This window comes from Odocoileus virginianus, chromosome 33 (genome assembly GCF_023699985.2).
Source record: "Odocoileus virginianus isolate 20LAN1187 ecotype Illinois chromosome 33, Ovbor_1.2, whole genome shotgun sequence".
In the NCBI taxonomy this organism is placed as follows: domain Eukaryota; kingdom Metazoa; phylum Chordata; class Mammalia; order Artiodactyla; family Cervidae; genus Odocoileus; species Odocoileus virginianus.
Window position 1 is genome coordinate 20440133 of NC_069706.1, and position 11430 is coordinate 20451562.

An 11430-nucleotide genomic window follows, 5' to 3' on the forward strand; every position below is an offset into this window, starting at 1 on the left:
ACATAAAAAACTGAAGACTGAGAAAAATCTTGGTTTTACAGATTTATTTTCAAAGGGCAAAAACACTTAAGACAATTTAAATACAAGTCTAAACAGAATCACTCTCAGTCAGCAATGATGCAGAAATGTGTTCTCACTGCCAGACACTCACCAGCATCTTCTGAGCCTTCTCAGTGAGGAAAAGGGGTCTGGCAAAAGACAAAGTAAATTCAGTGCTTCTCTCTGGTGTTACTAACTTTAAGTAATAATCTCTGAGTTGCTAAATCCAGGGTAACTAGAGTTATAGACACAAATAAAATGTTTTATTTTTAAAGTCTGATCACTTATTCTACAGCCTAAAGAACAATAGCTAATAGTAAGAAGCTTCTTTACTTCAAGCACTGTATTAAATGACTTACATACACTATACAATTTTACCTTCACAAAAGCCACAGGTAAGCTCTTATCATTACCCCCATTTTACATATGAGGAAACTGAGGCTTATGGAGGCTATACAGCCTACCCAAGATCACAGGCTTACAGGATGTGGCAGAGCTAAGTCAACTCAGGTGCCTGCTGCCAGAGTTCATTCTCTTACCCAGAGGCCTCTCCTGCCTAATTAAGAGCCAGGCCATCTCAGCTTCCTGGACAGGAGGCTGGACAGGCCTTGGTGGGGGTGGGGTAACTGAGGGAGGCAAAGGTCTCCACTTCAGGGTGACCTTGCTCAGTTTTTTTGTACAAGGCTGCTTTTATGAGGAGGGCTGACAGAGAGAGTCCTGTCCAGGAATGAAATGCGGGAGGAGAAAGATGATCACTAGGGTTGGCCCCCATGGAATGGCAGATAACCAGAAGGTACCTGCATTTTGTAACTACTGAAAATCTTGTCAAGCACTTCCATTTTTCCATTTCTTCCTAAGTTTCTACAGACGAACCATGGAGAGATTAATTCTATGGGAGAACAATACGTCAAATTATTTACCTGATATTTTATTCATATACATCCTTCTTATCTGCAATGTAATCTACAATTTCTTGTGGGCACATTAACTTCTCCGCATCTATATCAGGAATTTCAAACCCTGAAAGTGAAATTTACAGTAATGCATGAGTGTAGAAAAGGCAAATCCTTTAGGATTGAAAGCATCTAACCCTTAAATAACATGCATAAGCACATCAGAAATTTCCAGCAATCTTGAATCCCATTTAAGTTGTGAGCCTGTTATGTACCAGATGATGTATTTTTTAGACATAATTTGCATACTAGAAACCCCCTCCCCCCATTTAAAGTGCAACATTCAATGGTTTTTATTTTTCCAATGGTTTTTAGTATATTCACAAGGTTGTGCACCATCACCATTATCTAATTCTAGAGTATTTTCATTACCCCAAAAATGAAACCCCAAAGCCCTAACCAGTACCACCCCTCTAGTTAGGATGATCTCTGAGGAACTGTAATTAAGTTCTGCTCTGTGGGATGGCATATAAGTCCCTTGGCTTCCATTCAGGCAGTTCACCCCCTAAATGAGCCATGGACCCTTGTAACAGTCTCATTTGTATAACTCACCATCCCAGACAAGGATAACTTGGGAATGTGCATGGGAAGTGCTGCAGGAAGCCAAGACGTGTGTATGGGTGTGTGTACAGGCACACATCCTAACCTAGGCACACCTAGCACTTTTCTGGACATGGACATTTAGGTCTAGCTCACTGGTCGGAAGGGTGCTCCAAGGTGTCATCAGCTCACCACAGGTGGAGGTTGTGCCCTTCATCTAGGAGCCCCACCCCAAGAATCTCAGGGCCATGCTCCCCCAGGCCCCTTCTCGTCACCGAGCCCGTGGTACTGCACTGGGCGCTCTGTGGACCTGCCTCCCAAATAGTATTAAGTACACTGTCCCCGACGTTTACTTCATCCGATAGTAAGCAGGTGGAGGTGGGGGGTAGCGCACTACAATTTCAAATCCCAATCAGACTCCCAGCATTTCTCTGCATTTAATCCACCTAAATGAAGAACCAAGACCCAGCCTGTGCATTACCAAATTCGTCCTCCATGGCCATGATAATCTCCACTTGGTCCAAACTGTCTAAGCCCAGGTCTTTCATAAAATGGGAATTTACTGAAAGCTGCAAGAAAAGAACACCAAATGCAAAATTCAGTCTATGAGAACACTTGCTTCTCAAAATAAGTGAATGGTGAAATGTCACTTAATCATTACAAAGAAGCTTTTTTTTTTAAAATATAAAGAGGTCATATTTTAAATATCAAGAGTCATAACAATAATATACTTTTAACCTGTGGCAACACACACTTGGTGTGCTTTATATGTTAACTTATTCAACCTTAATTTTGAAATAGTTAACAATATATATAAAGCTAATAATGAAGTGACTTTGTACATTTTACAGTGATCTTTGATCACTGTTCTGAATGACATCTGAGAGTCTGTTTCCCTTGCTGCCTTACTGACCACCAAGACACCACACCTTAGAAGTGACGTCCGGCTCCCTCAGGGATGGCACACAGTGTCTGTTATCACCTCGTCTTTAATTCAGACCTCGCCATCACCAGAGAATCCTTCAAACAGTATTCACGGTATACCATCAGTTGTGTTTTATTTTTTAGATGGTGGGCAATAACAGATCACATAGTACGTGTGATATAAACACATGTACTTGTGTATATATGCCCTTCCACATGCACTGAGAAGTCTCCAGAAACACACTCAAGAAACCAGGTCAGCTGGCACCTCCCAGGAGAACAGGGTTCCTGGGAGTGATTTTTTGCTGTATGTCCTTTAGACACTTGGGATATTGTACCATGTGACTAAATACACATTTAAAGAAAAACCATTTAAACCACATCAATTACCTTTTCTGGGTCAATCTTGTCATAGAGTTTCAAGACGTAAAGAACACGGTCCTTGATTCCCTCCAATGTCAAAGGCGGTGCGTCGCTATACTGGCGGCACGGCTGTGTAACTCTGCCTGGAACCTAAAGCAAGGGAGAAGGGAAGCGCTGCTGTGGAGCCCCAAATGCCTCTAGAGAAGGCACCGGCTACAGAGGTCTTTCACAGAGATTTCACGGGGCTAGCAAGTCCACCTCCAGGGAGCCTCACTGTGGCCACCAGGACGCACAGAGGCCTGATGCAGAGTAAAGTCAGAAGCCATAGCAGTTCAACAGCATAAAAGTGGATTTCTTGGGACTTCCCTGGCAGTTCAGTGGTTGGAACTCCATGTTTCCAATGCAAGGTGCTCGAGTTCCATCCTGGGTCAGGGAACGAGGATACCACATGCTGCACGGTGTGGCTGAAAAAAACATCTCCTTTCCTCTCAGTCAGGACAGGCACTCTTCTCTCCTCTGGTCGGCCTTCAGGCTTTGGGACATTTGTCCTACTCAGTGAAACTGCCATTAAAATCATCTAGAGTCTGCAGAGGACCCTAAAGCTTCTCACAACATCTCAAGCAGCCCACTACCACCTTTTAATACCCAAGGCAAAATAACACCTACAAAGACCTGTCAGGGTGAAGTGACACTGAGAATCATACACCAGAAGGGTCTAACTTGGCCCTGAGGGTAATTATAGACTTTGGCCAAGACAAATGAAGCAGCTATGAACCCAAAGAAGAGGATGATGAGTTCACAGGCATTAGTTTCCATTCTGTTTCCCTTCCAAGTGGGCTTGCCTTGTTGCCACCAACTAAATAATGAGACATTCTGATCTTTGCCATGATTGTGTAATATCTCAAATTTCTGATCTTAGCCCACTTGGAATTCAACTAGGTAGAAGGGTCTTGACTGAATTCCTTCACAGAGAGTGAAAGGGGCTCCAAGTCACAGATCAGCAGACTTAAGGCCATGGAAGGCATGGGGCGCAAGAGGGGAAAAGGACACAGCCATCTGGCAGTTCTTAATACAGAAGTCTTTAACCTCAACTGGTGTGTTTACCTTCTGAAGCTGATTTTAGGTCTGCAGTTTGGAGTTCTTAGGAGATAGAAACCCATAGAAAGTGGGTTTCCTTTTTGGGGTTAAGGTCCTCCAGTCACAAACGTCTGAAAAATTGTAAAAAAAAAAAAAAAAAAAAAAAACCCCAAAACCAAACAACACTGCCAAGACTTCCCCGGTGGCCCAGTGGTTAAGAATCCACCTGCCAGTGCAGGGGACAGAGATTGGATTCCTGGCCCAGGGAGATCCCACACGCCTCAGGGCAACTAAGCCCGTGCGCCTCCATTACTGAGCCCTTGCCCTAGCGCGCGTGCTCTGCAACAGGCAGCCGCCTCAGTGGGAACGCATTTCCGCCAGAGAAGAGCCCCTGCTTCCCACAACTAGAAGCCTGTGCGCAGCAGTAAAGACCCAGTGCAGCCAAAATAAAATTAATGTATTTTTAAAAACTGCCAGGGCTTCCCTAGTGGCTCAGTGGTAAAGAATCCGCCTGCCAATGCAGGAGACATCAGTTTGATTCCTGATGCGGGAGGATCCCACAGGCGCCGAGCAACTACGCCTGTGTGCCTCAACTATTGAGCCTGTGCTCCAGAGGGGGGAGCCACAGTTACTGAAGCCCGAGCGCCCCAGAGCAGCAAGAGAAACCACTGCAATGAGAAGCCTACGCGCTGCAACTAGAGAGCAGTCCGTGCTCTCTGCAAGTCAAGAAAAGCCCTCGCAGCAACGAAGACCCAGCACAACCATAAAAATAAATGATTAAAAAACAAACAAAAAACTGCCAAGTAACCAAATCAGTACACATCTGTTTAAGAAACATTTATCTTGCAAAAAAGGAAAATCAAGTGTTGAAATCAGGTTTAGTCAGCAAGCTAAAGAGATTAGAGCACTTGTTCTTTTTGTTTCCATTTATGGTCTCCTTTCCTTTCTGATTACAGCATGTTAGATTAAGACCACCTCTGATCTGGAGATGCCACAGGCCAATTTATCAACAGTGACTGGAAAAGGTTTCCAAACTACAAACAAAAGGGAAGAAGCAAAAAGGACTAAAGAGAGAGGGAGAAGACATGAGTTAATACTGGTAATGACAGAAAAGAAATCTGAGGTGGGAGGATCTAACAGCGGTCTCGTCTGTGTGCACAGCAAGAAGGGGTATGAGGTGAATTACCGCTGAGAAAGGGTGAGAGACAGGAGGCTGACGGGCATGGCGCCCACGGGAAGAGGCTGGTGAGGGCACGTTCACATGCAGCTACCCAAGCGGCCCACCAGGTGTCAGCATCGACCCCAGCGGCCCTGGCAACTGCCTGCAGGGCTGGGTGAGTTCCCCGTGATTAAAGGCGATTAAACGGGGCCCCACCTGAAAACCACAGGCCAGTCTCAAGAGGTGGCTGCAGTGGGCAGTGCAGGAAACAGGAGGGCGCGCCACGTGGGAGCTCGGGCTCTGGAAGGAGACAGTATCCTAGACCAGCTCTTTGTTACTAGCTGTGTGGCCTTGGGCAAGTTATTTAATCTTGCTATGCCCTAGTTTTCCTTATCTGTTAAGTGACCATAAACAACAAAGGTCTGTCTAGTCGAGGCTATGGTTTTTCCACTAGTCACATGTGGATGTAAGAGTTGGACTAAAAAGAAAGCTGAGCGCAGAAGAATTGATGCTTTTGAACTGTGGTGTTGGAGAAGACTCTTGAGAGTCTCTGGGACTGCAAGGAGATGTCCATCCCAAAGGAGATCCGTCCTGGGTGTTCATTGGAAGGACTGATGTTGAAGCTGAAAATCCAAAACTTTGGCCACCTGATGCGAAGAGCTGACTCATTTGAAAAGACTCTGATGCTGGGAAAGATTGAGGGCGGGAAGAGAAGGGGATGACAGAGGATGAGATGGTCAGATGGCATCACCAACTCAATGGACATGAGTTTGGGTGGACTCTGGGAGTTGATGGACAGGGAGGCCTGGCGTGCTGCGGTTCATGGGGTCGCAGAGTCAGACACGACTGAGCGACTGAACTGAAATAGTACCCAAGTTCACAGGATTGCTGTGAGGCATCAAGGAGATAATGAAACGTAGAGGGCTTAGAACACTGCCTGGCACATACAGAGTAAGCGTCACTGAGCGCTGCCTGGTAGGCTCGGGATGGCAGTGACCTGCCGGTTTGAGAATGAGGCAACAGTGTAGCCAGAGTACTTGATGGACTCCTTCCCTTTCTCGCCCCGCTTTCTAGTCTCTTTACTGATTTCCTATCAGGTTATAGTACTGCCAATAGCACTTTAGATATGTCATCTCCTTTAGAGCTAATAATAACTCTGTTTTACAGATGAGGAAACTGAGACAAAAAGGTTAGGTATCTTGCCCCAGGTCTCCCAGAATGGCCTCCTGAAGGGTCTTACTGCCTCCTTTCTGCTGGATCTCAGCCATTAAAAACAGATATAGAGTGGACAAGCACTTCTGAAAAGTGTCCCCAACAGCCAACATTGTTTCAGGTGTTAATTAGTCTTCCCCAAGGTCTACACTTAACAATTATACGCAACAAAATCACCTCCCTCAGACATCAGAGAAGCCACCGTGTGCAGGAAAAGAATGAGGACCCGACCCTGTGAACTAGCAGGAAAAAAACCTGAGTAGTTTCCATTAACATCCATCTTCCCTTGAACCGGGTCCATCTCTGAGGGGAACTCAGAGGAACCTAGGTGGCTTTAAAGCCCATCTCTGCAAATTACCTCCTGGACGGCTCTACCCAGGCAGCAGACATCCCACCCTCAGTTTGGTTATAAATTCCTTACCTGTCTCCAAAACACCTGCTTGCAACCTTCTGTTCCTTCCCCGCCCCCTGGGGCTCCAGCAGAACCCTCAGCGCCAGCCTCCACTCTGCCCATCCTCTCACCAGCATGTTTACTGGGTCACCCGGCCAAGTGGGAGGAGAGGTCTCAAATGTTCCTTCAACAAACTGCGTTTAACCTCGACTCCCTGTGACCCAGACGGAGAACGTCCACATTCCTCAGTGGGTGGATGAACACCCCACAGCACCCTTCCATATACCTGTCTTCCCACCTCAACTTAGGTCTCTTTCACAGGCGCCTGAAGGTCAACACTAAGTAAGTGCTGGGCTCATTCTGGCCTCTGCATGTGCCATTACATCCTGCCCGCACTGCGTGAGAAACTGCTGCCTTCAGGACCATGCTCACTGGGGTTTTCATCAATCCACTCTTCTTCTGGACTGTACACACACCTGTCCTCAAATGGCAATGCCTTGCCTTTACCTATTACCTGCCTGTCTCAGCAGCCTTTGAGCTCTATGTGCCAAGCATGGTGCAGTGGGCTGGATCCACAAAGATATATAAGACATCTACCTTCGGAGAAGCCTATGGTCTAATGGAAAAGTCCAATCCAAACAGATCATTTCAATTATAATAAAAATGTGGCTAAGGGCCATGACAGGTATTTGTAGGTTGCTTCAGTAACAGAAGTTGTCATTCAATCCTTGAGAGCCAATGAGGGTAGAGATACCAGACTTGGAAATGAGTGATGTGGTCAGATCGCAGCCCCAAGTCCATCACCACCACACATGTCAGTCTGATTCCAGTACCAGAAACAGCTGAGCTTTCCCTGCACAAGAACTCTTTGGAAATTTTCTGTACTCTGGCTGCCTGTCTAGATTCAGGGCTCTGGGTCAAATGTAAGACTTCAAGGTCCCATTTTTGGCCACTGCATTTTTTTTTTTTTGGTCCCTTCTATTTTCTATTGTTGTACTGTTATACCCAGGAAAGCTGCCTCTGCTCTTTTCAGGGGAAAAAAAAAAAGAATATAAATGAATAACTAGTTGTTCCAGGGTCTGCATAGTGGATGGATTTGAGGGAAAATCTGACAAAACAGAAAAGGTAGAATGAGCAAAGGTTCAGATGAGATGAACAAAGGCTGGAGGGGGAAGTTTGGGGTGGCTGGCATACAAGCAGTAACATAAACCAAGACAGCAAAGAGATGGGTGAGGGAGAGTGTGTGGCAAGTGATCTGTTGACCACCAACATTTAATGATTTGGTAGAGAAAGTTCCCAACAAGGTGGAACAAGAGATGAACCAAGGGAAAATAATGTCAGAAACAACCTGGGGAAGACAGCACAGCAGGGACTAAGCTGGCAAGGTTAACATAGCTGCCAAGTGTCCAATGAAGACATGAACTGATGTCTTTCTTTTGTATGCATCTCTGTATCTCTCAACTGCTAGCATAAGGCCTGGCACACAGTCCCTCAATATCTTTGAAGGAACAAGTATTTACTCTCCAGTTCAATCCAAAAAGGATATAAGGTGACTAAATGGGAGCACTTAGTCAAAACAACTTTGTAAACATAAAGAAAATGGCTGCTCTGCTGTGTATGTAAACCCAGCAGAGGCAGTGGAACCTCTCTGAGCACCTTGCAATTCAAGGCATGGTCCAAGAAGCAGCAGCAGCAGGATCTTCTGGAAGGCCACTGGAAATGAAGACTCTCAGGCCCCTTTCCAGAATCTATATTTTAATGCAAGTGATCAGAATGCACAATCAAGTTTGAAGAGCAATGCTCCAAGAATAAGGAATCATCACCTTGCCTCTTAGCCTGACACTGAAGTAGGTCTCAGGAACAAAACGGTAACTATATACAGTGCTCTTTTAACTTCAAGGTGAAACTTTTAACTTTTTGATTCACTGACAGGACAATGCCCCCTGGATGAATCTTCTACACTGTCAGTAAATCTTGACACAGGCTGCACATAAGAATCACTGACAACTTTTAAAAATAGATGATCACCTTGAACTGCTAGAGATTCTAACTGATTTGGTCTGGGCATTGTTAGGTTTTATTCTAATACCTTAGCAGAGGTTGAAACCACAGTTACATGAAGTCCTAGAGTTTGAAAAAGGCATTCTCTACTTAACTTTGGGAATCTAGCCACCGTTAAGACAATAGTTCTTAACCTTGATGCACTTCAGAGTCACCTGGGGAACTTACAGAGCACACATGTCAGTGCCTCATCACAGAGGAGGTAAATCAGATGGGGAGGGGGCCCCACCAGGAACATACTTTTTTAAGCTACCCAGGTGATTTGAATGTGCAACTAAGGTTGAGAATCACTAACCTAAGGAGAAATTCAGCCTCTAAAAGGTTTCATCAGATTTTAAAAAACTTAAAAACTAACTTGCTTCCTATCCTTATTTGCAGGAGACCCCAAAACAGGCAAAAGGTGCCACAGGGAGAAACCTGGGAAGAGCTGCTGTGGAGAAGGCTGTAGGGCGGCGTGTCTTCCTCTTTGCACCCAGTCATTGGTTTTTCCCTAGAAAGCTATCACGGTATTTATCATTATCACTACGACTAACGCCGACACGTATTTTGAGAGCTTACAAGCACCGCACTCGGTATTCTACCAGCATGATCTCCTCTAAACCTCGTTGGAACTCCACAAGGTGGAGTTTTACGATTGACTGAGGCTGGGCGACGGTACCTGGTTTGTCCAAAGTTCTGGTCAGAGGCAACCTGCATTCGAACCCACCGGTGTTTGACTCCAGCTCTGTGCTCTTGTTCACAATCTCTAGGTCACCCGAGTGCCGGCAGGGGTCAACCAAGCACCGTTAGGCAGTGGGAGAGGGAGCGAGCAGTTGTCCCCTGGTCACCCCCACCAACAGGAGCCACAGTAGCCGCGGCCCCGCGGCCTGGCCTCCTCCCTCTCACCCCGAGTGAGCCCGACGCCTGACCCCAGCCAAGCCCCCCCCCCCCCCCCAAAGTCACCGCCAGTCACCTGCACGAGCACAAAGGCCGGCAGCGGAGCCCCCGGCCTCGTCCGGGTCTCCGAGGCGAAGAGGGTAGTGCTCAGCGGCCGGGCCGCAGCAAGTGTAGGGAGCCTGGGCAGCGGCGTGAAGGCCGTGGGAAGTCGGCGGACACAGGCGCAAAGGACACGAGCCGCCATGGCTACGCCGACCCAGGATGCACTGCGCCGCGCCCACGAGTTCAGTATCCCCGTGCGCTCTGCGCAGGGAACGCACAGAGCGGCGGCTGACGCGAGCGGATGGCGGTGGCGGCCCCTGGCGGCTCCTGGCCGCACTGCGCCATCGGGCGGGCGGCCCTGCAGTCCTGGTCCAGAGGCGACTAGATGCTAGAGCCAGGGCTAAAATGGTGTAAATATTGTCTTTCCCCAAATACTAATCGCCGACACAAGAAAGGAACTTATTTTTACTTATTCTCTTAAAGATTTGATGTCGGTGATTCTTATAGGGGCAAAGGGGCAAAGTAGGTGATTAGTTAATCCCACTAGGCGATTCTAAGTAGAAAAATATGGTAAACCCCTGTAAGTTAATGATCACTCAAGAAAGCAGGTTTTCTTAACCACAAAACCAAACAGGTTTGCTTAGCAACAAAACCATGCAGAAGAAGCAGGAGACATACCCCCAAACAATAAAATAATGGGTGCATGAAACCTACATCCTGCCAACTGAGCTGAGTAAGTTAATGACCCCTAGGTCATGTTCTCTGCACACTTAAAAAACAATAATTTACCGAAAGCTAACATTTCAAAGTAAAGACCTTCATTGTACTGAGATCTGAAATATTCCCATAGAACCGTAACATTCCTGGCTTGACCTTGTAGGGACAAGAAAACTCCCTTGCCCAACCTGCAGGAGCTGATGATGGAAGCATGATGTCTACCCAAGAATGAGAAAGAAAGTGGTCTTTTCCCCAGCCCTGCTTTTTCCTTTGATTATAAAACTGTAGCCCACTAAGTTCTCAGGGTGCGGCATCTCTTGCCTGCTGGCTTGTGAACCTCACAAGCCTATTCAAATAAATCAATTATCTATCACTTTGCCTCTCACTGGATTCTTTCTGAGCGGAGACATAAAGGACTGCTATACCTTTATGGAGTCACCTGAAATGACACCAAATGGTTCCAATTCTTCCATATTAAGTTTATTGAATAGGTCAAAACTCAGTATAAAAGAAGAATGTGCAAATATGAGTCATGTAAATGTATAACTAAGACTAATAAATCTGGGACTTACAATAAAAACAATGTACATATTTAAGAACTTGACAATGTGTAAATTATATAACTCACAAAAATGGGAATGTGGGAGTAAGCTGGAGGGCTAATTCATTCATATTTTTCATCAGGGAAATCAAAACATTTGAACAACGGCTCCAAATTCAGAATACTGCCTGGATTAACAATCCAATCATGCCTTCAATTTACTTCAGTTTCTTTTTACTTTCATTAAATTCAAGTAAAATAAAATGCACTGCCTTGTAATTTCTATTTATGTATTCATTAAAATGTCAATAATCTGCTGTTATGTGCTAGTTGTTGAGGCTATATCAGTGAGCAAGCCAGACTGGCAATCTATTTTCAGATAGCTTGGGCAGATATACAATAAACAACAAAAAATATAACACCCCCCCAAAAAAAACCCTCCAGGAAGTAGTGATAAGTACAATGAAGAACAATAAAGCAGAGAAGAGGGTAGTGAGGACTATGAGAGGTGTGCTGTTTCAGATAGGGTGGTCCT

At 45.8% G+C, this 11430-nt stretch overlaps 2 protein-coding genes across 3 annotated transcripts in view; one reads left to right on the plus strand and one right to left on the minus strand.

Moving 5' to 3' along the window:
- Positions 1-11217, plus strand: part of UBFD1 (ubiquitin family domain containing 1) — a 33059-nt gene extending 21842 nt beyond the window's left edge. The window contains exons 7-8 of one of the 2 annotated variants that reach the window (XM_070461040.1): positions 9098-9339; positions 11039-11217. In XM_070461040.1, the coding sequence (XP_070317141.1) occupies positions 9098-9339; positions 11039-11174 (378 nt within the window). In that variant the 3' untranslated portion in view covers positions 11175-11217. Of the gene's footprint in view, positions 1-9097; positions 10728-11038 lie in introns of those variants that run through there. The other variant, XM_070461041.1, reaches the window with a different exon arrangement.
- Positions 28-9839, minus strand: NDUFAB1 (NADH:ubiquinone oxidoreductase subunit AB1). The gene is made up of 5 exons (XM_020874084.2): positions 9672-9839; positions 2847-2969; positions 2014-2101; positions 960-1059; positions 28-188 (listed from the first exon to the last, which is right to left on the minus strand). Exons 1-4 carry the CDS (start codon positions 9837-9839, stop codon positions 968-970), a joined length of 471 nt encoding a protein of 156 aa, XP_020729743.2. The 3' UTR covers positions 28-188; positions 960-967.
- Positions 11218-11430: the final 213 nt, after the last annotated feature.

Excerpts from the sequence above, each read along its gene's own strand:
- NDUFAB1 (XM_020874084.2), bottom strand. The coding sequence starts at position 9,839 with ATGGCGGCTCGTGTCCTTTGCGCCTGTGTCCGCCGACTTCCCACGGCC. Across the intron at positions 2,102-2,846 it reads ACAAGATTGACCCAGAAAAG|CTTTCAGTAAATTCCCATTT; the intron begins GTAATTGATGTG and ends CTTTTCTTGCAG. Across the intron at positions 1,060-2,013 it reads GGCCATGGAGGACGAATTTG|GGTTTGAAATTCCTGATATA; the intron begins GTAATGCACAGG and ends TTTCACTTTCAG.